This window comes from Podarcis liolepis (assembly GCF_965112155.1).
Source record: "Podarcis liolepis genome assembly, chromosome: 13".
Taxonomy (NCBI): Eukaryota; Metazoa; Chordata; class Lepidosauria; order Squamata; family Lacertidae; genus Podarcis; species Podarcis liolepis.
In genome coordinates this window covers 31,308,072-31,333,328 of record NC_139573.1, presented here as the reverse complement: position 1 = coordinate 31,333,328, position 25,257 = coordinate 31,308,072, and the positions used below count along the sequence as shown (strand labels likewise).

Here is a 25,257-nt window from a genome sequence, read left to right as displayed (position 1 = left end):
TCCTTAGCTTTCATCTGTCTCTCCTGCCTATTGCTTTGCTTGACATGGTGTCAGGTGGATCAGCTTGAAAGGCGTCCTTGGTCGTGCACCAGGGATGGAGCCGCAGCAGACTGCGTCAAACTGCCGTTTCGAAACACCTCCGCTTCTTTGCAGTCAAAGGCTCCCTCCTAACCATCCCTGCACCCTCCTACTTATTGAAGCGAGGGGTTCCTGCCAGCATACGGACCACAGGATGCTCACCTGCCTTTCATATGTACCGGGTTTCCAGCCAACTAAGAAGAATTTCAGTCAACTAATTTGTCTTTTTCACCAACTGATTACTTTTAAATACATCTGCATGCTGGGAAAGCGTCAATATAAGTGCCATTTTCAGATAGCAAAAGGAAGTAGGGTGATAACTAACTTACAATAAACAAAATCTGCCACTTATAGATGTTGGGAGGTAAATGGTTCCTTCCCCCCCACCTCCACCCCACCTTTTTCTATTTCCTGTTATAGGAAAAACACCAGACACCCAATATCCTCCAAAACACACACCCACACACCAGCCAGATTGATTAGAATTGGCCCTCTCCGACACAGATGGAAGATCTGTTATATTTAAAAGCTCTGTGACAGGCTGAAATTCAACAGGCAATGCTTTCCCAGGCATTGATTTCCCAGCTGCAGTGATTGGTGTGCTGCCTGTTGAATTCCGGCCTGTCATGCACCTGCCAAGCCACAAAGACATTGTGGGGGGTTTTTTTTAGGGGGGGGGAGAAGAGTGGCAATCTCTTTGCAGAGTCACGTAACACCTCTTCAGTATTGTTTGTCCCTGGCTGATTCGAAAAAAAGTTTCGGAGCATCCCTGTTGCCTTCTGTAGTATCATAATTTTCAGACCAGCCACATCTGCCTCCCTCCACCCCATTGCCTTGCCTAGACAGTGCTCATCCTTTTCAATTCTAGGTCAATTACATCTCTCCTCGAGATTCTGCCTGCCAATCTCTCTCTCTCCACTATTTTCCTATCAAGGCATTTTTCTTCTTCTTCATTAGCTGCTGAGAATGAGATGCTCACTCCAGCAAGGAGGAGGAGGTGTGGGGGAAGCAAAGGCATATTGAGGAGAGGGGACTTGAAATCATTTTCGTGGCCAGGAAAGGTGACTTTTGCTATCCAGAAATAATAGTTCAATCACGGTACCGGACATGGCGGAAGCTCTGCTGTGATGAGTATAGTTAATACTAGAGCTGTGCTGAAAATTCCAAGACCGACGTTTTCAACTATTCATTAGGTGATTGGGGAGAAATTAAACCCTCCTGAAAAATCAGGAGAGGGGATTTTTCTGAAATGTTCACTTACCTTCCTCAGCTTTACAAGGTAGTCCATGATCAGAAGAAACTTTTCATGTATGCGACAACAGCGGCTAGAATATTACTGGCCCAAAGATGGAAAAGCGATGAAATACCAGCTAAAGAAGAATGGCAAGAAAAACTGGCAGAATACATGGAAATGGCAAAGCTAACCGAAGGATTAAGAGACAAAGACAATAGAGACTTTTTTAAAAGAATGGGAACCATTCATATTGTAATTACAGAAACAATGTAAAGAACTGGACTCACTCAGGTTTACTCAGGTTTTGAGTAAACACTTACAATGGACAAAATCAATATAGATATAGAAAATATAAATTAATGTTAGAATGGTAAGAGGATAATAACATGTAAGTTAAGTTTAATTTCAAGAGTTAACAAAATAAGCAGGGAAATTTATATGTTAAAAAAAACAGAAGAGGAAGTTGAGGGAAGTCGTGGGGGAGATTTAGAAAATGTACGTTATGTTATTGGATATTACTATGATATAAATGTAAAAGTACCGGTAAATAAAAATTATTTAGCCAAAAAACAAAACAAAACACCAAGATAGTCCATGATCAATTTTTTCCTTGCTTGTTTCAACTTAAAAAAAAAATGTCCATAGCTGGGAACAGCAGCAAAAGACACTCTTTGTTGCTTCCCACGGGGTGCAGTTCCTGGAAGGCTTAGGAAGCGCTGCCATGTCTCATCCCATCACTCCCAAGGCATTCTGGGAAGTGAAGCCACATGTGAGACTCCCTCTCCATCTTTCCATCTGCTGAACTTACGGACAAGAGACTAGGGGCCCGTCCACACTTCTGCTTATCCTCTGCCTAGAAAGCATGAGTCTGAGCAGTTTCCCACTTGAACTGCTCTTTCTAGGCATGCTTCTGAGCAGTTGTCCCCCTTGCCTGGTTCCTTTCCAAAGGAAGACCCACTCTTTAGTTCTGGCTCTAAAACAGAGAAAACATCAACCTGGGTAAGAACCCATATTGCTGCTCCGATTGAGTGCTAAAGAGTGGTTTACCCCACCCTTGGATGGGTGGAGGGAAACAGTGGGACAAAATGAAGTGTGGGTAAGCCCTCAGTAAGTTAAGTGGCAACACACCCACCCCAAGTGAGATAAATTGATCCTCCCAAACCCCCAAAGGAGCAGAAAATCAGTTACCATTTTTGCAAGGGGTGTATATTTTTGGAAAAGTGAAGAGGAGTGGTTTTGGCTCAGCCTTAGTTAATCTGCTGCCTATTTGTTGACCCAGGTTGCTTTTCACTCACCTTGAAATTTGGTAGGGGCAGCGATTTGCAATTGGAACTGATGCTGCATTTCAGCTGAAGTTGCTCTTGGTGTGGTTCAACTTCAGGAATCTGAACACACATTAAAGGAAGAGGAAATAACTTCAGCAGGATTATTCTACTTAGTAATTCTCTATCTTATCTTGCTTCCTTCGTGGACCTCAAGGCTGTGAGTTCCCAGGCCGTCTTTCCTCAGATCTCCTTAGCATCATCTGGCTTAGGGCAGCGGGTGCTCTCAGAGACCATTTGCAATATCTCCCGTTGTGCACAGGTTTCTATATCTATAGGTATTCCAAGGCCATTTGGGTAGGTTCACAGGGTGGCCCCAAGGTGCTGCCTGAGGCAGAACAGCAAGGCTGGCCAAGTTATTTCAGTACCTTGGACAGAAAAGCCCTCCTCTGCCCATCGCTGGAAAACAAACATGCAAGGATCACGCAGATCATTTTCAGGAAGGGCTGTACCTCTGTGGCAAACCATTTGCTTTTCATACAGGAGGTCCAGGTGTGATCTGTGGCATTTCCAGGAAGGCCTGGAAAGACTCAAATCTGAAGAGCCTCTGCTCATTGGTATAGAGCAGGGGTCCCCAAACTAAGGCCCGCGGGCCAGATAACACCCGAGGGACTCGTTTATCCGGTCCATGACGACGCCCACTGCCGCCACCCGCTTTTACCGGCGCTGTGCTGCACGGCTACCCACTTCTGGGTCGGAGGAGCACTGGAAATAGCTTGTGCGCATACGTTATTTGAGCATGCGCGTTATTTCCGGTGCACATCCAGGTCCGAGGAGGCCCATGCACATATGCACAAGCTATTTCCACTGCTCCTCTGACCCAGAAGTGCGCCAGAAATAGCGTGTGCACATGCGTATGGGCACACGCTCCCCTGCCCTCCGGCCCACCGCGCGATCAGCGCTGGAGACACCGCCCAAGGTGCGGTAAGTTTGCTGACCCCTGGTATAGAGAATACTCAGCTAGATAGACCAATGGTCAGCCTCAGTGTCAGGTAATTTCCTATGGTCCTAATTTGCCTGAAGCAGTCAGATCAGTCAGTAGAGCACAAGGCTCTTAATCTTGTTGGGCAAAAGATTCCTGCATTGCAGGGGGCTGGACCAGATGGTTCTTGTAGTCCCTTCCAACTCTATGATTCTTTGACTATGACTCTATGACCTCATTCTGCCTAATGGGAGGGGATAAAGGCTGCACCTGTTTTCATCCCTTTGTCTAGCCATAGCTACAGGGGCTCTGTCTTCCTCCATCACACCTGATCACCACCATAGCAGGAAAGGGATCTGGGGAGAGAAGGAGGTTGGACTACAAAGCTGAGGAAGTTTGGGGTTCCAGGAGGGAAGGGGGAAACCACACGTTGGCTGCAGCTTTCCAGCAGCACAGTCTGTTTACCTTTTTTTGACTCTAGCCTTCGTTGGAGGGAAAGGCACCACCAAGGCTCAGCCACCTGCCTTGCGTGCAGACGGTCCCCGGTTCAATCCTTGCCATCTCCAAGTGGGGTGGTGAGATACCCGTGCCTGGAACCCCAGAGAGTTGCTGCCAGTCCGTGTTGACAATATTGAGCTAGATGGACAAGTGGTTTGACTCCAATAAGGCCACTTCCTAAGTTCATACGCACCATGTGTCATGAAGAGAACCAGCCCAGATCCTGAACCTACCAGTCCAGGGAGTGGAGACGGACTCCTCGCCGCTAACCCCTTCCTCCTTACCCCAGCCACCCATTAAGGCCTGGGCTAAAAAGGTCATAGAGGCAATGATGACATCACAACATTCATCCCCCAAGCCAAGGGAGGGGGAAGCACAGAGGCAGCAGCTGTGGGGAGTTAACATTGAAGACCTTATGTTACAAGCTACAAAAAGACGGTCAGTGACTCCTAGACCTAGAGATTTTTGGCGGGATTCTGGGAGAGAGGCAGGGAGGGTGATAACCAAGGCTACTACAAGCAGTTGCCTGAGATGGTCTTCTAATAAGGGAGGCTGTAAAGTCCTAGGAATGGTGACTATTCCCTAGAGACAAATAAACGGCAAGGATAGGCTTTTCTCTCTGAGGCTGCATACACACCACTCATTTAAAGCACATTACTTCTTCAAAGAATCGTGGGAACTGTAGGTTACCCCTTCATAGTACGTCCAAAAAACTACAGTTCCCATGATTATTGTTTTCTTTTTTTTAGGGGGGAGGCTCATATGTTTTAAATGTATGGTGCGTACACAGTTGCAGGAGATGGGGGAAAACAGGTGCTAGGCTACTGAAATAGTCAACAGACATCCCAAGCACAAACATTTGTTCTCTTACCAGAGAGCATTTCCCAGCATGCCGTTGAGGATATTAGAACTCACTGCTTGTTTCAGTTTCCCGGGGGGGGGGGCCTTCACATGGGTGTGTATGTGTGCACTTGATGTGTGCACTTGATTATACAATCCTTCATGAAGCAGAGCTGAACCTGCACAAACCAACTCCATTGAAAACTTCATTGCGTCTGAAGTTATGGGAGGTGGGGCAAAAGTATTTGATCATTCACATCGCCACTCGGATGCTGCACTCAGTGAGTGACAGACATGTGTATGTGTACTGTTCATAGAAAGGGGATGATCCCCTTTTGGTCATGTGATCAAAACACCTAGAACTGAGAAGCTGATGGCATTATTATCGATGCAAATTATACAATTAGCAGTACTAACAGTAGTTTATCCTGCCAGGAGCATTGCAAGATCCTTAAACAAATCAAGACACAGGCCTATGGGCCAAATTTGTGCATGCAATTTGCATATGCTCCTTTATAAGTTTAGATGCGAATTTAGGCAAAGTTTCAGAGGGAAATCTGCCCTGTAAGCAAAGTATATTTTACATTTTTAAAAGGGGGTGGAGCAGAAATTCTAGAGCCTACTGGGGGGGGGCCCAAACAATACTCCTGTATCCTGCATTTCCCCCAAAAAGCTCAAAGCAGTGTGCATCATTTCAGTCTATTTTATCAAAGGGAAACTGAGCCTGGGTGAGAATGACTGAGCTCACAATGAGATGTCAGAATTCTGGGCTTCAGGAGAAGAGGTCATATTTTTGAAAGCTCCCCATCTCCCTCATTATTAGGTTTAGGTTTATTAAATTTGTATATAGCTTCTCACTAAGAAGTCCCAAGGGATGCGGGTGGCACTGTGGGTTAAACCACAGAGCCTAGGACTTGCCGATCAGAAACAGTGGCGTAGCGTGTGTTGTCAGCACCCAGGGCAAGGCAAGTAATTTGCGCCCCCTAACCCGTGGATTTGCGCCCCCTAACCCGTGGATTTGCGCCCCCTAACCCTAACCCCCAGATGTTGCGCCCGGTGCGGCCGGCCCCCCCTGCACCCCCATGCTACGCCACTGATCAGAAGGTCAGCGGTTTGAATCCCTGTGATAGGGTGAGCTCCCATTGTTAGGTCCCTGCTCCTGCCAACCTAGCAGTTCAAAAGCATGTCAAAGTGCAAGTAGATAAATAGCTACTGCTCCGGCGGGAAGGTAAACGGCATTTCCATGCATTGCTCTGGTTTGCCAGAAGCGGCTTAGTCATGCTGGCCACATGACCCGGAAGCTGTACGCCGGCTCCCTCGGCCAATAAAGCGAGATGAGCGCCACAACCCCAGTCGGCCACGACTGGACCTAATGGTCAGGGGTCCCTTTACCTTTTTAAGAAGTCCCAAAGCAGGCTATAAGCCAGTAAAAAAAAGAAAAATACAATGATAACAATCCCAAATCATTAATTGCTGCCCAGAAAAATGAAAATGCAAAACCATCACAAGGTTGGAGCCAGGCAGGTCTCCTTGGGGGAGCATTCCATAAGCAAGGGGGGGGTGCTACTACAACTGAGTCTTCAACCTCATGTACTTAGTATTTGTATAGTGCTGTTCAAAGCACATGAATTTCCTCATTGTAATCCTTATAACGCCCCTGTGTGATAAAGAAGTAGTATTATTTCCCTATACTGCAGATGAAGGGACTCTGGAAGAAACAAAGCGAGAGAATGGCTTTCCTAAGGCCTCCTGGTGAGTTCATAGAATCATATAATTGTAGAATTGGAAGGGATCAAATAGGGAAATTCATTATTGGTAGCTCAGTCTCTTAGCCGTTACTCTACACCTGCATTTACAGAATGCAGGGGGTGTTTTTAGCAGGCTGGATCATAGATAGCACCTCCCCTGTCATCTGCAGTAGTACATTCCAGAAATCAACCAGCTCTTTCTGGGAAAGCTGGAGATGGGCTCTCTGGCAGAAATAGAACTTAGTTATTTTTTATGACCTTCAGGAATTATAGTGCCATATGTTCCTCAGGAATTAAAAAAGAAATCTGGGCACTTATGGAATCAGTGGTAAATCAGTGCAGTTTTGAAAGATTCCGCCTGCCATCTTGATTCAAAATGGTGTCCAGTTGTACCCAAACACTCTCCCAGATTGAGTTCAATAGTGGGTAAGATTGCTGATGGCTTTCCCTCACTCTCCCAACCCCATTTTTTTTCCTGAGCCAAGCACGTGAAACTGAAATCTAAGTTCCTCACCCTCTCCATTTTATCCTCACAACCCAAACCATGAGGTAGGCTAGGCTGTGACTGGCCCAGGTCACCCAGTGAGCTTCATGGCTGAGTGGAGATTTGAACCCTGGTCTCGCAGGTCCCCACTCCAGTCCCTTAACCACTACACCACACTGGCTCACAGTTGTCTCGCCTGCTGGTCATTGGCCTACCTAGCATGTCTAACTCACAGAGGTTCTTCCTCCCTGTTTCTCCCCCAACTGCATGCCGTTGTGGGTTCAGGACGAGGGAAGACGCTGAGATCCCAGCTGCCCAGCGTCTCAGCGGGAGGTGACTACGGCAAAGGACTTTTCAACAGGGAGATGGGACCATTGCAGAGCCAGCTTAGTCAAGGGGAATACGCCTTACTCAGGCTTGCTCCCATGTTGGAAAGTGACTTTGTGCAGGTAACTTGCAGCAAGATCAAATAACCCTTCTGGTTGCCAGGTGAATTTTGTTCTCGTCACCCTTTCCCCAAGGGCACCTCTTCCCTAGAAAGCGGGCCCTGCTGTTGCCAAGTGAGACGCCTGAGTCAGTTGAAGGATACAAGGCAGCAAGAAGCAGTGGTGGGGCATAGGAGGGTGGCAGAGAATAAGAGTTTGGATTTGATATCCCACTTTATCACTACCTGAAGGAGTCTCAAAGTGGCTAACATTCTCCTTTCCCTTCCTCCCCCACAACACTCTGTGAGGGGAGTGGGGCTGAGAGACTTCAAAGAAGTGTGACTAGCCCAAGGTCACCCAGCAGCTGCATGTGGAGGAGCAGGGAATCAAACCCGGTTCACCAGATTACGAGTCTACTGCTCTTAACCACTACACCACGCTGGCTCTCAATAGAAGTTTCCGGCAAATTCTGAAGATGCACCTCTTCATCCCGGCCTTTGACCGGGGCCGGCCTGAGACATTTTGCTGCTGTAGGCAAAAGGCCCCAACACCATCCCCTCCCCAGTGCTGCCATCTCCACCCCACAACACCCACCGCACCCCCCAGATCCAGGTCCCCACCCTGTTCCTGCCCCGGCACTGCTGCCAGCCCCATCACCACACCTGTGGCTGTGCTGGCTGCGGCCACAACACAGCAACAGTACAAAGAGAGGGGAGGGGGGAGTCTCAGATCCACTGCCTGAATCAAGTGTCTTTGCTTCCGCCCTTGCCTCTGACCCCTGCAATGTATGTTTTAAGACCCACCCTACACTTGCGGTTGTAATCTGGGTAACACTGTTTTTAAAGTTGCATTTTAAATTGTCGCAAGCCTCCCTCACAGGGAGGGTGAAGGACAGGTAATAAACCAACCAGAAGAATTATTATTATTATTATTATTATTATTATTATTATTATTATTATTACCATATTGGCCTGAATATAAGCCTCACATTTTCCCCAAATTCCCACCATGAAAAGTTAAAGTGCGGCTTATATTTGCGACCTTACAGTATGCAGCCAGGAGCACGGGGCAAACAGCGCCAGCAGTGTGGCAAAGTGGCGCCCACCCTGTGCGTAGTCCCCTGTCCTCTCCCCCAAGACCAGGAAGGGAGAAAGTGAGGAAGGAGAAAGGCTGCCGGCAATACAGTGCAGCCCCCCCCCCCAGTATGCAGCCAGGAGCAGCGAGGGATGGAGGGGCTTATTTTCGGGTGTTTTATCTTTTTTCTTCTCCCCCCCTCCAATTTTCAAGGTGTGGCTTATATTTGAGTGCAGCTTATATAAGGGCCAATACAGTATTAGGGTTGGCAAAATAAGCACAAGTTTAAGGAAACAAGGGAAGGGGGTTGCCACAGATATTTTCCATGGCTGGATTTTTAACATGAATGGCCACAGATTGCTCAGCTGAGCATTCATTTTCTCAACTGAAGCCTATTAAAAAATCCCAGCAGAACCACTATGCGACAAGGCTGGCCAGCTAGCCTTATCTCTACTGAGTATAGAAGCAGATGAGTTATGTGAGATTAGTTTTGAGGAGCCGATCAAAGAATTTGCAATTAGGAAAAAGTAGGAGAAAAAAAATTCAAACATAGATAAAGTGGAAGTATACATACATATTTAAAAAAATCATTTCCCATCTTACTGTAGGGTTTTTTTCCATTTTGAAAAATATTTTTAAATTTTATTTATACTTTGAGTTGGATATATATGGGGGCACTAAAATCTTTTAAGTGCTTAGGGCTCTAAAGGTCCTAATCTGGCTCTGATTATTATTATTATTCAGTATTAAATTGCTTGTCTGTTTGGCTTCTGTATGTGGAAAGGGGCTTGCGTGCGCCATTTTGCCCTTCAGGCCTGCCCTGGAAATGTGTGAGGTGTTTCTGTGCCCAGAATTGTAGCAGATGCAGCCATATCTTGAGCGCTGAGATTAAAAAGGACAGGAAGAACCGAAGCTGCTTCATTTCCTTCCTGGCAGGCTGCTCCTAAAAGCACAGGGACAGAGCAAGTTAAAAGAAGAGGAAGAAGATGGCCACTCTAGGCCCGCCCCCCTTCCCATCTCTCCTGATGACTTAATCTCTCAGGTAATAGGGGAAGGGATGAAGCTCCGTGGTGAAGCACATGCTTGGCATGCAGAAGGTGCCAGGTTCAGCCCCTGACAGGGACGGCTGAGAGAGACCCTTGTCTTTAGCCCTGGAGAGCTTCTGCCAGTCCCAGTAGACCATACTGACCAAGATGGACCAATGGTCTGACTCATTATAAGGCAGCTTCTCATCTTCCAAGGGAGAAATTCTGGGGCTCAAGGCTGCGTGAAATGGTTGTTCTTTATTAGGCATTTATCATTTAGCAAGTGTTATCAGCCCTTCCTTATTCTCTAAGGCTGCACCTTTAAAAACAACAGAAGCAGCAGCCCCTGTGCCTTCAATAGCTGCTGGGCAGGCAGAACCTGAATGGATGAAGTCTCTCTCGTTGTTGCCTCTCCAGGCTTCACTGGTTGAATTTCTGCCGTTGCACGGAGAACTGACAGGAAAATAAATAGGCTCGCCCAATGACCAGTTTTTAAAATGTAAGCAAACATCTAGGACAACTTCTGAGCTTTTAGCACAGGCGTGACTTTAAGAAAATGGCCAGGGAATCTTTTTAAGACTTGGAGATGGTAAGCATGATTACCTATTGTAGGGTAATTGACTTTTAAACATAGTTTACAAGAGGTTTGAAAGTTGGCAGTCTTAACAATGATGTAAACAAAATCTGCTCCTTCTCCCTTATGGGGTACCCAAGAGCCCATACAGTGGTACCTCGGGTTACAGACACTTCAGGTTACAGATGCTTCAGGTTACAGACTCTGCTAACCCAGAAATAGTACCTCGGGTTAAGAACTTTGCTTCAGGATGAGAACAGAAAATGTGCTGCGGTGGCAGCGGGAGGCCCCATTAGCTAAAGTGGTACCTCAGGTTAAGAACAGTTTCAGGTTAAGAACGGACCTCCAGAACGAATTAAGTTCTTAACCAGAGGTACCACTGTATAGCGTCCTTAAGTGGGTTCCCTATCGGTAGGAGAAAATAACAGAGGGCAACCAGAGAACACTGAGAAGCAAAGCAGCTAGTAAGTCTGATCTTTCTTGAACTGTTGCAACAGGGTCCTCACTCACCACATGCAGGAGGGAGGAGGAACCCAGAACAAAGGTGTGCAAGCTCTTATACAGTGCTACCTTGGTTTACAGACGCTTCAGGCTACAGACTCTGCTAACCCAGAAATAGTACCTTGGGTTAAGAACTTTGCTTCAGGATGAGAACAGAAATTGTGCCATGGTGGCATGGCAGCAGCAGCAGCGGGAGGCCCCATTAGCTAAAGTGATTCCTCAGGTTAAGAACAGTTTCAGGTTAAGAACGGACCTCCAGAACGAATTAAGTTCTTAACCCGAGCTTTTGAAACTGCCACCCTGTAGCCCAAGACCACCCCCCAGTAAATCATACATATTTCACGGAAGGGGTGGTCTACAGCAGAGGAGCTGATACTACAGATGCTCAAATGACTCTTAAATCCTAGGGATGGTTCCTAGTCTGACATCCTTCCCATGCAAACCATTGTTCCTCTTTTATTCCTGCCTTTACCTTCTGCTGTTCCTGAATGACAAACCACTAGAATTTAGGTGGAGAACCCACAGCCTGCAATGGCTGATGCCCATTGGTACCAATAGGTTGGAAGGCAGGGAGACCAACAGTAGGTGGCGCTAATGAGCCAGAACCAATGAGAGGCTGAATCAACTAATTATATAATTATATATTTGCCCCTCTTCCACCCTTCCACAAGTAGCGGCACTGAGACTAAGGAGAAAGAAACTGATACACAGCTGGTGTCTGGCCAGACTGAGGTTGGTGGGGGGCAGTGCCCCATATACCCAAATGGACCAGCCTCATCTGCCTGTGGACTATGCTTCCTCAGGGCAGCCCCTAATCCCACCCTCCTGCTTCCTGGCGCTGCCAGCATCCCTGCTGAACAACACAACCAGGATGTGAAGGATGGTGTGTGTGATATACAGAGGACCAGACATTCTCTGGGGTGGCCCCCAAGCTATGAAACTCCCTCCCCACAGCTCTAGAAGTCATATCCCTATCGCACTTGCCTGCAGACGCACATTCACAAACACCAAGGCAACATCGAGCGCACTGTCTCCCACTTCACACTTTGCATTTGATGCAATTCATTTTGAACTGTGGCTCAGAAAAGGAAAGAGGATGCCTGTTTTGAACAACAAAACACAGCCATTTATCACAAACAGCAATTATGAGATGTTTTCCCCTTAGTGCAACATCTTTGTGATTTTAATATTAAATCATACGATAGGACTTAGATCCAGGCTATGACAAAGTCGGTTCTTCCTGGATACAAAATGCTACCGCTTGCCCCCGGTGCCACACACAAAACCACCTGTCAGATTGCCGCTGAATGAGTTTGACTGTAATTTCTTCTGCAATTAACACGGCCAGATCCATGGGAGATTAAATGTTCTTGTTTGTTTGTTTAAGGGACACTGCTTTGATCAATTTACTAACAAGCCCTGCTTTAGAAGCTAGTGTAGAACCAGCTGTTGCAGAGTTATTGAATATAGCTGGGTTTAAAATGAAAAAGAAAAACCAATGCAGAGTTGAGAGCTGTGGCAATACCTCAGGTACTTTCTGTGTGGGAATATGGCAGCTGCAAATTTATAGATACAAAGCTGCTTTGGGAGCTCCGGCTTTCATTCCCTATAGACCTTCTTGGGTGCTGAGACTGGTGGAGGGGGCCCTATTAGTAGTTCTGTTGCTTGGGGTGGGGAGAGAGTGGCAGCTTGGGAGAAGATATTCTCTGCGGCCCCAAATTGTGGAACTCCCTCCCCACAGAGGTCAGACCCTCAAACTATCCTTATTTTCCAGGGGAAATAGGTTCAAAAATCTTCAAACCTAGCAGCTTGAAAGCACACCACTACAAGTAGATAAATAGGTACCGCTGCGGCGGGAAGGTAAATGGCATTTCCGTGCGCTCTGGTTTCTGTCACGGTGTCCCGTTGCACCAGAAGCGGTTTAGTCATGCTGGTCACATGACACAGAAAGCTGTCTGTGGACAAACGCCGGCTCCCTCGACCTGAAAGCAAGATGAGCGCCGCAACCCCATAGTCGCCTTTGACTGGACTTAACTGTCCAGTGATCCTATACCTTTTACCTTATTTTCCAGGGGCAGTCCTGGATTTACAGAAGCTGTCCTGGTTTCTGATTTGATCCCAGAATATTCCACTTTTCCTTGGGATGTTCCTATTTTCATCAGAGAAATGTTGGAGGGTATGGAGTTACCCGACCCCTGAGCCACCTGAAGGCATAGGGTATAGGGAATCTTTGTGATGCTTAATGTTTTAGTATGCTTTCATATATGTTAGAAGTCGCCCAGAATGGCTGGGGCAACCCAGTCAGATGGGCAGGGTATAAATAGTAAAATTATCATGATGGAATAGGATGTCTCTATTTTCATCAGAGAAATGTGTGTGAAAGGTGCGTCACTGTCATTATATACAGCTAAGGCCGTGCCTTTTTACCTCAGCTTTTGATACTTGAGGCGTCAAAATAAGACCCAACTTATTTTTATGGTTGCTAGTTGTTTTGAATTGTTTCTATATTGTGTTTTTATGCCGTAACTTGCCCTGGGAGCTTAGGGTAAAGGGCAGGTAATCAATCAATCAAATAATAGACCAAATCGGACCACTGGTCCATCCGCGTAGTTATTATTTATAGTAACTAGCAGCAGCTCTCTGAGGTAACAGACAGGGAGCCTTTCCCAGGCCTATGTGGAAATGCCAAGGATTGAACCTGGGACCTTCTGCATGCCAAGCAGGTGCTCTACCCACTCAGCGACAGCCGTCCTCCTCCTCCAAGTGTGTCCCTGCTTTCATTTGTGAAATGTAGGGTGGCACGTTACTCACATCCCTTAAATTATCTTCCCCGTTCTTACGGAGATGTGAAAGCAGTTAACTGGCAGTCATTATAGGCCCTTATTATCCTATGCAGCAATTTCAGACTTCAGAGCGAGTGCCTGACAGGCAGGACAAGAGTAATTTGTGTTATGTTTCTGCAAAACAGCTTAGATTTCCTTATTCTGATTCTTCTTCTTTTTAAGCATATCAGCTTCGGCTTGTTGTTACATTCAGAAGCTCCCCTCTCTTTCTCAAGCACATTTAATTAATTAATTAATTAATTAAATGGAAGGCAGGACTCACTGAAATTTGTCCCGATCCTCCTTGTGGAAAGAGAGCTTCCAAATTAAGACCACTCCATATGTTGTTAAGCAGGTGGAGACTTTAATTGAAAACCTGCCTACAAGAGAGGCCTAAATAGGTTTGAGAATGCAGCACTCTTTGGTTTCCTCTGTAGGAAAGACATATCAACTTTGCCTCCAAAAATTTCAGCAACCATGACTCCTTATTAACTAATGACAAACTTTTCCCTATTTGCTCATGTAAAAGTCTCTCCGTTGTGATCATATATTGAGATAATATTCCATAACCCTTTTCTTATTATCCATTGGTCCATACCCAGTTCTGTATCTTCAGTTTCCACTTCATGTTGCATTTGCTATATTCTTCCAGACTTATTTAGTATTGATTCTTCCACTTGTGTTTCTTCCATTCTTTTTCCAAAAAACAAATAAATGAAAAATTGCTTTATCCCCTGGGATCACTCCAAGTCATAGGTAGAACTCTTTCTCTCTCAATTCCATTGGTGTCAGATTATCCAGATAACTCCGCATATCTCCATTTATAACTTTATTTTTGTTTCCCAAAATCTCAGCTTTATCGTTTGGTTGCTTCATTTCTCCATACACTTGTATAGTGGGTTCTTCCATTTCATCAGTTGCTCCTTCTAGTTTTGCCATGGTTTCATCTCTCTGTCCTGCCAGTTCTTCGTTGTCTAGAGCCTCTATATCATTTCTGATCCCCTTTCCCATTTCATTCATCTCTGGCTCAATTTCATTCCTCATTTCATCCGTCTCCGATCTGTAAGATTTTATTTGTTCAGCAAATATCTGCTGAAGAATGCCAATAGTAAGCAGTGTGTCCAAAGCTGTTTTTCTTTCCTCTATCGCTTTTTTAATGGAACTTGCCATACTGAATGTTAAGGTTACTTAAAACATAAATGACAAACATAAATGACACAATCAATCTGACATCTTCCACCCCCCAGAAACTAATGGTGAACCTATGTAGGAATCTCAGCTAAAGCATCTGTGACAGATGGCCACCCGACCACTGCTTTAAAACCTCCAGTGAAGGCGACTCCACCCCCTCTCATGGGAGTCTTATTGTCAATACAGTTCTTCCTGATGTTTAGGCGGAATCTCCTTTTTTGTAACTTGAATTCATTGGTTTAAATCCTACTCTCCAGAGCAGGAGAAAACAAGCTTGCTCCATCTTCCATCCTTAAGATATTTGAAGATGACTATCATATCTCCTCTCATTTTCCTATTTTCCAGGCTAAACACACCCAACTCCCTCAACCATTCCTCATAAAGTTTGTAATATGGGAGAAGCACCAACTTGCTTAAAAGAGGTCAACTTCACTGGGCATAATTGCCAGTCTTTTGGTCATATCTGAAGCAATCCTTTGGATCCCAGCCATAAGCTAGACTTCTTAAAACACTGGTGGCCACCAAAGATTCAGTTAATTGATGGTGGTTTCCACACAGTATTTAAACAAGAAGAACCCAGAACAACTGGGGTGTGGCTGCTTAGGCTGAGCAGCTTTCATAAAGTTTGTTTGAGTTGGCCTGTCAGAAAACTGAGGAAACAAAACATTCCAGGAATTTACTTTTATGCTCTGTTGATGCCAACAGCATTCTGAGTGGCACAGTGAGGTCTCAGGCACTGCCCTTCTTGAGATGGTCTTATGAAAGACTTATGATGTGATACACCATCATTGCCTGCTCATTCTGTTGAATGAGGCCCTGTATATCTGCCACTGCCCTTTCCTGTTCTCTGCAGATTAACAAACGAGGAGAGGTGATTGACGTGCACAACCAAGTCCAGACCGTGACTGTCGGGGTTGCTTGCACCTCCTCCAGCATGACGGTCCCCAACGTGCTGCTTCTGGCTCGCCCCACCTGCCCTCCCGAAGAGACGCCCCAGAAGCTTAAAACCTTGCTCCGCCAGTCTTCCTCGTCGCTAGGATTAGAGCTCACCAGGTAAGCCCAGCTCCCAGCTCCATACAGAAAATCCTGCAGATGCTGCAATGCCTTTCAAGGCTTCGTAATGTAAGACAGGCCACCATTTTTAATGGATGGAGATGCTGCAACTTGAACAGGGCAAACTCATAGGTGAGGTGTTCATGGTATCTCTAGGCTGTAAAAAAAAGGCTTCACCTGTTCATTTCTGCCTGTTACGCCACAGCTTTTCCTGGACTGAAGACTCTCGCAATCCTTTTTTTAAAAGGTTGGCAATCTTACAAGGGTGAGTTTGGGGTAGGGGTGGACAGGATAGGGTTGTAGAACCCAAATGACCACACTATGACTTCTGAATTTTGTTTTAACTGTTTTTAATCCTGAACTTTAAATTGTTGTCAGGTGCCCTGGGACCTGCTGGGTTTTCCACCTGTATTTTTCCATGTATAAGACGCCCCCCATGTATAAGAGTCCCCCATGTATTTTGGGGGACTCCAATTTAAGAAAACGAGGGAAGATGGCACAGAGTTGTTTTTTTGGGGGGGGATGCCAAAAATCACTCACCCGCACGCATTGCAAAATCTGCCTCTCGTCTGTCCCCTCACCAGCAGAAGCTGCCAATCGCCCACCCAATTGCCGCAGTGTCAGCCAATCAACACCAGCTATTGACGCAGCAACCAGTAACACGCCCAATAGCCACTGACAGCCGCGGAAGGAACCTATGCACTATCCATGTATAAGGCAACCCCCCACTTTTTAGCATAATTTTAAAATAAAAAAACCTAGTCCTATACAGTGGTACTTCAGGCTACATACACTTCAGGTTACATACGCTTCAGGTTACAGACTCTGCTAACCCAGAAATAGTACCTCGGGTTAAGAACTTTGCTTCAGGATGAGAACAGAAATCGTGCTCCGGTGGTGCGGCAGCAGCAGCAGCAGGAGGCCCCATTAGCTAAAGTGATGCTTCAGGTTAAGAACAGTTTCAGGTTAAGAACGGATCTCCGGAACAAATTAAGTTCTTAACCCGAAGTACCACTGTACATGGAAAAGTACAGTACTCATTATGATGGTGGTGTCCTTTATCATGGCTCATGGCTCAGCCATCTCTTAATGAGATTTGTGGGTTTGAGCCCCACATTGGGCAAAAGATTGTTGCATTGCAGGGGGTTGGACTAGATCATGGGGAGGCAAACTAAGGCCCAGGGGCCGGATCCAGCCCAATCGCCTTCTAAATCCGGACGGTCCGGGAATCAGCATGTTTTTACATGAGTAGAATGTGTCCTTTTATTTAAAATGCATCTCTGGGTTATTTGTGGGGCATAGGAATTTGTTCTTTTTTTTCTTCTTCCCCAAAATATAGTCCGGCCCCCCACAAGGTCTGAGGGACAGTGGACTGGCCCCTGCTGGAAAAGTTTGCTGACCCCTGGGCTAGATGCCCCTCATGGTCCCGCCCCACTCTATAATTCTATGGTTCTGTGTACTGCAGCAAAGTTGTCAGGCTCATCTTTTGGACAGGGAAACTTGTCCTAGGTGATTAGGTGATGCTTGGAGAAGTTGTGTTATCCTTATCCATCCCCCCTCCAGTCAAAGGTAGCAGGTATGCTATGTGTGAGTGGAGAACAAGACAAGCATTTTGGGCAACAGACTGAAATTTTGAATGAGACAGAATGGGGTGAGGGAAAGAGAATTGAGCTGAAAACTCTGGGAGCACTTTGGGGTGCTAACTGCCTTACTGGAGGAGGACAGTTTTGGCTGTCTGTTCCTCCTCCACCTATGCCCAACCTGTACATTTATAATAATAAAAAATGCAACAAGTGACCTCCTTACAAAGGAAACTGAACCCAGGGAAGCACTGCATCTCTGGAACATCCTCGCTGCTTGGAGAAGTGGGGTGAACAGCACTGATTTAATTTAACAGCTCCCATTTAATACTCAGATCCAAAGGCAGGCAAGGACCGTGGGCAGACAGGCAGCTATTGGCAGGTAGGAGACTAGTAGCTTTGGCACCGCTGACAGCTTCCGTGACTGAGCGTGGCTTCGATTCAGCTCTGCTTCCTGTCCTATTTGGATTCCTCAGTCCCCAAGTCCACAGCAAACTGCCATGCTGAGTTAGACCATTAGTCCGTCTAGCCCAGGACTGTCTACACTGATTGGCAGAGGCTCTCTGTTTCCCACCCCTCTTGGCCAACTTTTCCTGGAAGGGTTTGCAATCCTTCTTGGTGGGCTGGCTACTAACAATGAATGCTGATTAATGAGCAACCAAGGTCATCTAGGAATGGAAGGTGGCAGGTGGAGCTGTGCCTCTGTGTGTGTGTGTGTGTGTGTGTGTGTGTGTGTGTGTTGTCAGTTTTGTATGGTAAAGGGAGGAAAAACAGAGGCAATTTTGTATTGTTACAAGCACCTGCTTTGAATGTGCACCGTGACCATTTCTGGAGGGTTTTGTATCATTTGCTAGGTGTTTACTCAGTGGTCTTGATGGTTGTTGGCTACCGGCTACTAGACAAGCCTCACCTGCTTGAAAGGGATTGCAGAGAGCAGCCTGACAGTGCAGAAATATTTGTTGGTTTTTTAAATAGATGAAGAACCCTGGACCTATTTGTCTAGAATTTGGCGGGATTTATCCATCCAGGCTATGCTTGCAAAGTTCATCCAGTTCTGCCAAACAGAGAACAAGAGAGAGGCTAAAACCATCTCTTCATTTTCCTCACTAATAGTGAACTGGGAGGCACAAAAACTTCATGTCTTTCTGAAGCTGTTTGGACCAAATCGGGGCTGTTTTTGTACTTGCTGAATCCGCGCCCAAACTGAATCATGCCCCTAATTCTTCCTTTCCACTGCCTACAGGCTTATCCCTCTTCATTTTGTCAAGATCTCGCTCCACAACGCAGAGAAGAAGCAGCTGCGATTCAAGCTGGCGAGCGGCCGCACCTTCTACTTGCAGCTCTGCCCCCAGCCTGGCGCGAAAGAGGATGTCTTCAAACTGTGGGTCAAGGTGGTCAACATGCTGCGGCCACCCTCAGACCAAGGGCCCCTATTGCACAGCAAGAGCGAAGACCCTGGGGGGTCTGGGGAGGCCATGACCGATAGGGCACAGGTGTGCAACTCCTTCTGTTTATATAGCGTAATCGCTATACAAGACACTTTGCAGGGCAACAAGAGCACAGGAAATGGGTCTATCTAGCCTACACTGACTGGCAGCAGCTATCCAGGATTCCTGAGAGGGGTTTCTCCCAGGCCTCCAGGAAGATGCCACAGATCAAACCTGGAACCGTCTTCAGATGCTCTGCTACTCGGCTACAGCCCTTCCCCATGTCTCCATGCCCCCTTGCTTAAGGTTACCAGATTTTTTCCAATGAATCCGGGGACACTACTAAATAGATGAATTTTGCCAGGGGGCTGATTTGTAAATCTGGGGACTGTCCCTGGAAAACGGGGACATCTGGTAACCTTACCCTTGCTGTCTTCTGCCTTCTTCATGCACCCCTTGCTGCCCCATACAAATATCTCCGATGCTGCAGGAAGCTCATGGGAGAGGTCTGGGGTGGGAAAAACAGGGAGAAGCAGTAAGAAGACACTCAGAACTGATTTGATTCCCCTCCCACCTCTTAGCAACACAATTCGATCCTTGGATGCTTTAAGCTGGTTGGACATCCGTTGGAGAGAAGGCAGAGAGAGAGAGAGAGAGAGAGAGAGAGAGAGAGAGAGAGAGAGAGAGAGAGAGAGAGGAGTTATCTTTTAATTTACAAACAGCTTGGTACATGCACTCACATATCACGAAGAACACGAAGCAGCCCCCAAAGCAGGTTGCTTCTCTTACAGCTCTTGCAGGAGTCTGTTAAATCAGATTTGTATGAACATTTCTGCTTTTTTAAAGAAAGAGCAAACAGCAGATTGATTCTGTAAGCTGGGTGGAGGGTGGAGGGGATGGTTGGTGGAAAGGGACACACACACAAAGCGCGCGCGCGCACACACACACACACACACACACACACACACACACACACACCCCTGGGATATTTTCTGTGCTGCTCCACCCATTGGTGTAGATGGCAAGTGATGGAATAGCCATAGGTATGGTGAGGGAAGAGACAGGAGTGTGTGGGCCCTCATGTGCCAATTGCGCACACAGAAATGTTGCATCTGAACCTTGCTTCCAAGACTACAGCCCACTCCAGACCCCGGCAGTGTGGTGTACTGGTCAGAGTGTTGGACTAGCACCTGGGAGACCTGGGTGCCAGTCCCAAAGCCACGAAGCTTGCTGGGTTCCCTTGAGCCAGCCACTGGTTCTCAGCCGAACCTACCTGGCAGGGTTATTGTGAAGATAAGGGTTAGAATTATTTGGTGGTGCGTTCAACAGTCCTGATCCATCTCTCTGCCCCAGAGCCTGAGATCCTTAAACCTAGAAGAAACCGTGAGCATCCGTAGTATCTATTCACCCGCTGAAGTTCGCAGCCCTGCCCAAGAGGACGTCAGGAGCAGGCGCAGCCTGGTTTTCTCAATGGGGAGCCAGCCCAGCTCCAGAGCCCCCAGCCCTTCTCCATTTGAAAGCGAAGGAAGGACAACTGAGTTTGAGGACCTGGGGGTGCCAGAGCCATTGGAGCGCCCGCCCAGCACCAGGAGTCAGGGCAGTCAGCCCGAGAGGCCTGAGAGGAGCCCTAGGATGAGCAGGTACTGGGTTAGGGCTTGTTTGGGAGAGGGGAGGAGTGTTAAGGGAGCTGAAATTTGCAGCACTCCAGCTCAAACACAATGTTTTGAAAAGCAGGAGAAAGAGAGAGCAAGCAACTACTGGGAGGCAGTGGGGTGTAGTGGTCAGAGCAACAGACCAGGACAGTGGGAGACCTGGCTTCAAATCCCCACTCGACCGTGAAGCTGATTTGAGTGCCCTGGGGCCAGGCACCATACAGAGGCTGCGTACATAGCAGACATTGGAAGCGCATTTCCCTAGGCACGCATGCCTAGGGAATGGGAATGGCAACTTACCTCTCACAGAGCTACAATTCCCAGCACCCCTCACAAACTACAGCTCCCAGGGTTCTTTGAGGGAAAGCCACATGCTTTAAATGAATGCTGTTTGTACGCAGCCATAAAGTTGCTGAAAAGATTGCAGGGGATACCACAGAGAGCCACCACCATCACTTGGTAGTCAACCAAACCCTTTAGGAACCTGGAAGATGCAAGTCATTTCAGCCTGTAAACGGGGAAGGGTGGTACCTGTAAGCCTCTGAGATGTTGTTGGACTAGGAATGATTGGGGATTAAAAAGGTAAAGGGACCCCTGACCATTAGGTCCAGTCTTGGCCGACTCTGGGGTTGCGGCGCTCATCTCGCTTTATTGGCCGAGGGAGCCAGCGTACAGCTTCCGGGTCATGTGGCCTGCATGACTAAGCAGCTTCTGGCGAACCAGAGCAGCACACGGAAACGCCATTTACCTTCCAGCCAGGGTGGTACCTATTTATCTACTTGCACTTTGAGGTGCTTTCAAACTGCTAGGTCGGCAGGAGCTGGGACTGAGCAATGGGAGCTCACCCCGTCATGGGGATATGAAGCGCCAAACTTCTGATCATCAAGTCCTAGGCTCTGTGTTTTAACCCACAGCGCCACCCACGTCCCTACAATTGGGGATTAGCAAACCAGTATCTATTGGTTATTTAATCAAACAGTGAAATGTATTTTATTGCTTATTTTTATTTTCATATTATTATTTCTTTATCCCAACCTTCCACATACAGATCCCAGGGTGTCTTAACACCTAAAACACAACTTTTAGAACAGGATTACTATTCAGTATTGGATTTGACAAACAGCGTTATAGCTCTGCAATTTGGAAAACAGATTTCAGAGTTGGGTTGTTTGTTTTGTGGCCCCCTGAAAGCTGAGTTGCAACCACCCCAAATTGAAACACATCAAATGTTGAAACTGATTTTCGGACTTAGGGTTCATCTGGACTTCTTTTTGTGCCATGCTTTCCAGGCCCAGGCCTGCACTTTAAAGCTCCCTGTCCAAGCAGTTGTTATCACGGCGCTTTCATGGAATCATAGAATCATAGAGTTGGAAGGTACCCTGAGGGCCATCTAGTCCAACCCCCTGCAATACAGGAATATGCAGCTGAGCCAAACCTGCAACTTTGGTGTTATCAGCACCATGCATGCTCTCACCAACTGAGCTATCCAGGCCCTGAGAACCCACATTTTAATGCTGAATTGGAGCAAATGGCAGAAAACCTGATTGCCATTTGCTCCAACTCATTGGTAAAATGTGGTTTTTCCTGGGGAAAGGGATAGGGCGGAAGAACACCTGTTTCCATCACAGAGCTTTAAAGCTTGGATCTGTGCCTGGAAACATGGTGTGAAAGGAAGTCTGGACAACCTTTAGGTAGCTTTCACCTCCAGTATACATATGTTCCTGGTTGTGGGCGTGCATCTAGTGGGTTAAGAAACCAGGAGACCAGAGGGGGCGGGTATTGAAGGCAAGCCTGCTTGCATCCTAAAAAATAAGGTTGCAAGGTAACTAAATTTTCCCAGGGATCCAAAGCTGGGAAAATTTCCCATGGTGGCCATAGGGAATTATGAGATGCCATTGGATGGAGTGGTCTTGACGGGCTGTTCTCGTTTCAGGAAATCCAGTAAGAGCAGAAGTAGCAGAAGGAAGTCTCCCCGGAGAAGTAAGAGATGCTAAATGTTCTGACAGTTCTGCCCTTTGGTGGCTCCTATCAATCACCTTCCTACTCTAGCTGATAACCAGCCCTGCTTAGGTTCTGAACTGGTCTCTTTAGGATGGCCACTTCTTGCATTGCCAAAAATGAGGATAAAACACGCCACAGTTTTGTCATTATGGTTGCTTAAAGAGAAATGCATCCCGCCATAGTGTGACCAGTGCCCCTGGTTCAGTCTGCTGCCCAGGGTGTCCACTGCTGATGGGCAACATCAAGTCTCTGTTCTTAGGTTTCTTCTTTAAGCCAGACCAGGGCCATGCAGCCCTTCAAAGGCCACTATAAAGCCCCACAGTGAAGGCTGATCCTTTAGGCTAAATGTTCAGTCTGTCTTCAGTGACTGTTTGCCTTCTTACTTACAACCAGTTTCCTATCCACTTCCTCCTCCTTAGTTTCAGTGCTGTCCTTATAGACATCAGCAGGGATGAAGATGGAGGCAAAACCAGAATTAGTTGGCTCTGCCCATCATTGACTCTAGCTCCCCCTACTGTTGGCCTCCTGCCTTACGCCCTACCTGTTGGTGACAAGGGGGATAGGTATAAAAGGAGAATTCAATGGCTGCCTAGATCTCGGCTTGGGGCAATTATTATTTGGTGGGAGAACCCCAGCAGAGATTTAAAATCACAAAATATGCAGCTAGGAAAACGTGGAAATATAGACTGTTGAACCTTTAATATATGCCCTTGTGGGTTACAAAATAGTCTCCTCTTCCCCCAGCATAGAAAAATACTACATTAAAATGGTTTACTTACAAACTCTCTGAAGGTCAGGTTCATGTGCTCTTCCACACAGCATTCAGAAAATGTTGCAAAGGCAGGAAAGCCTGGCTTAGTTACAGAAGCCAAGTGGTATAGGAACACAAGAATGGTTTGTTAAAGCCATGTGGTCTGAGCTTGGAGCAACCAGCTCAGACCTTCTCACATGCTGAGGCTGTTGGTGGCCCCCAACTCCTGACTTCTCTACCCACTAGGCCATGCTGGCTTGAGATGATGGGTGCTGGAGACCAACATCATCTGGAAGGCTGCAAGCTTCCCATCCCTGGATTAGGCCTACACTATCCCTCCTCTCCATCACAGAACTACAATTCCCATATTTCTCTAAGAGGAGGAAATGGCTATTAACCCAGTTTAAGTTAATGGGTCTCTCTTTTTCAACTCAGGCTCCTAACCCTGCCTGCCTGATCTTTCCATCTCTCCCACTTCCTTGCTTGCCTGCACGCTGTGTCCATGAGCAGGCCCTTGTGCTCCAGGGAGTCATGTGTCTACTTCCTTTTCCTGTTTCCTCCGCAGGTTCAAGCCGGAGGCCCAGCAAGATTATCTCCCTCATCAGATCCTGCTCCTGGGGGAGGCGGAAGAGGAGCAAGAGCCGAGATGCCAGGTCCCGGGGCAAAGGAAAGAAACGCTGAGCGGAGAGAAAGGAGAACCCAAATTCCAGAGCCTCTTGGCCACCTCAACATTACTAAAGAGACTGGTTATAATAAAAACAAAGAACACCAAAAAAGCGCAAAGCATTGTGGGTATGAGGCAAATGAGAAGCAAGGGTCAAAGTTAAGGGGGTGCAGGGCACACTGAACAGCAAAGACAGTTCCATTTTCTGACACTGGTGTCGCTGCTCTGCACCTGCACCACCCGCCAAATGGTAGGGCCGGCCTAGCTTAAGAAACTTCCAGACAAGGCCAGAAGCGGACTGAGGGAGCAAAAACTCTGTACAGGACTAAATTGTTTCCTTCTTGGACGTGCTGTCCTTTCTGTTGAACCCCAAGATGAAAATCCCTCCACTGGTAATCAATAAGGCCTCACACCTTTGGATTGGCCTGTTCCAATGCGGCCAGAGGCAATTATAACCGGATCCCCTCCATTTCTCCACTTGGGGCCACCTTCATTAAAATTCTCAGGGGAGTGCCAGGAACATTAACTTTCGACTGCCTCCGTTTGCCAAGGTCACCTGATGGATTTTGCCACTTTCTGCCATGGGGTCCGCTAATTAACTCAGGCAGAATGGAGAGGGGCTTGTGACCCCTGGCAAGCCATGAAATTATCACTCTGACGAGATTGTGCTTGAAAAAGCAAAGTGGGTGTGTGAATAGGCACTAGAATTGAGTCTTTGCAACCACAAGCACAGAGGGTGTGCTATACCAAGAGGCAGGCAGGTATGCTGGGAAACTGCACTGAAATGAATTTTGAGGTAAAAATTGCCTCTGAAACACCCTTATTTGCCCTTCCTAAAGCACGTTTCAAGGTACAAATGTTTTTTGGGTCCCCCCCCCCTTTACATAAAGGAAGATAATTACAAATACCAGCCTGATTTCCATCAAAAGACATGCCTGGCCAATTCAGTAGGGGCCAGGTAGACACTACAAACTAGGTCCAGATGTGATGTGTCACCAGAATGCTGACAAGCCAGCTTTGTCTCTCCTTGTTACCCACTCCTGCTTATCTGGGATTAGGCCCCATTTCTGAGGAGGTATTTATAGCATGACACTGTAAGTCAAGCAAGGCAGTGGATGGGCTGAATGGTCCCTCCAAATCAGTTACAGACTAGACTATGTGATTCTTTTCAAAACACCTGGGGACGCTGTTATTTATTAATGTTTGTTGACTCCCTTGACAGTTATAAAAACCATACAATATACTTATGACCTTTTTTGTTATATTGTTATATGTTGTATTATACTTTGGAAGATTTCTCCCCCCCCCCCCCAAAAAATACAGTTTTACTGATTTCCAATATATAACAATTACAAAAAAGACCCACTTCCCCCTCTCCAGGACTGTCAATC

The 25,257-nt window shown here is 46.8% G+C and overlaps 1 protein-coding gene and 1 long non-coding RNA gene across 4 annotated transcripts; one reads left to right on the top strand and one right to left on the bottom strand.

Moving 5' to 3' along the window:
• Window positions 1-1,458: 1,458 nt before the first annotated feature.
• Window positions 1,459-4,313, bottom strand: LOC310690852. Of its 3 annotated transcripts, XR_014518209.1 has the most exons (4): window positions 4,248-4,313; window positions 4,022-4,146; window positions 2,608-2,697; window positions 1,459-2,062 (listed from the first exon to the last, which is right to left on the bottom strand). It is a non-coding gene; the product is annotated as an uncharacterized lncRNA (long non-coding RNA). The 3 variants fall into 3 exon arrangements; XR_014518210.1 differs by lacking the exon at window positions 4,248-4,313 and having other exon boundaries at window positions 1,459-2,285; window positions 4,022-4,228; XR_014518211.1 differs by lacking the exon at window positions 4,248-4,313 and having other exon boundaries at window positions 4,022-4,228.
• Window positions 4,314-4,404: 91 nt separating this feature from the next.
• On the top strand, window positions 4,405-23,978 carry LOC310690679 (Golgi-associated RAB2 interactor protein 4-like). The gene is made up of 8 exons (XM_083470138.1): window positions 4,405-4,492; window positions 6,592-6,646; window positions 7,412-7,575; window positions 15,592-15,791; window positions 18,615-18,864; window positions 20,152-20,438; window positions 22,384-22,430; window positions 23,768-23,978. Exons 2-8 carry the CDS (start codon window positions 6,592-6,594, stop codon window positions 23,881-23,883), a joined length of 1,119 nt encoding a protein of 372 aa, XP_083326264.1. The 5' UTR covers window positions 4,405-4,492; the 3' UTR covers window positions 23,884-23,978.
• The last annotated feature ends 1,279 nt before the right edge of the window (window positions 23,979-25,257 follow it).

Excerpts from the sequence above, each read along its gene's own strand:
- LOC310690679 (XM_083470138.1), top strand. The coding sequence starts at position 6,592 with ATGAAGGGACTCTGGAAGAAACAAAGCGAGAGAATGGCTTTCCTAAGG. Across the intron at positions 6,647-7,411 it reads GGCTTTCCTAAGGCCTCCTG|GACGAGGGAAGACGCTGAGA; the intron begins GTGAGTTCATAG and ends TTGTGGGTTCAG. Across the intron at positions 20,439-22,383 it reads AGGAGCCCTAGGATGAGCAG|GAAATCCAGTAAGAGCAGAA; the intron begins GTACTGGGTTAG and ends TTCTCGTTTCAG.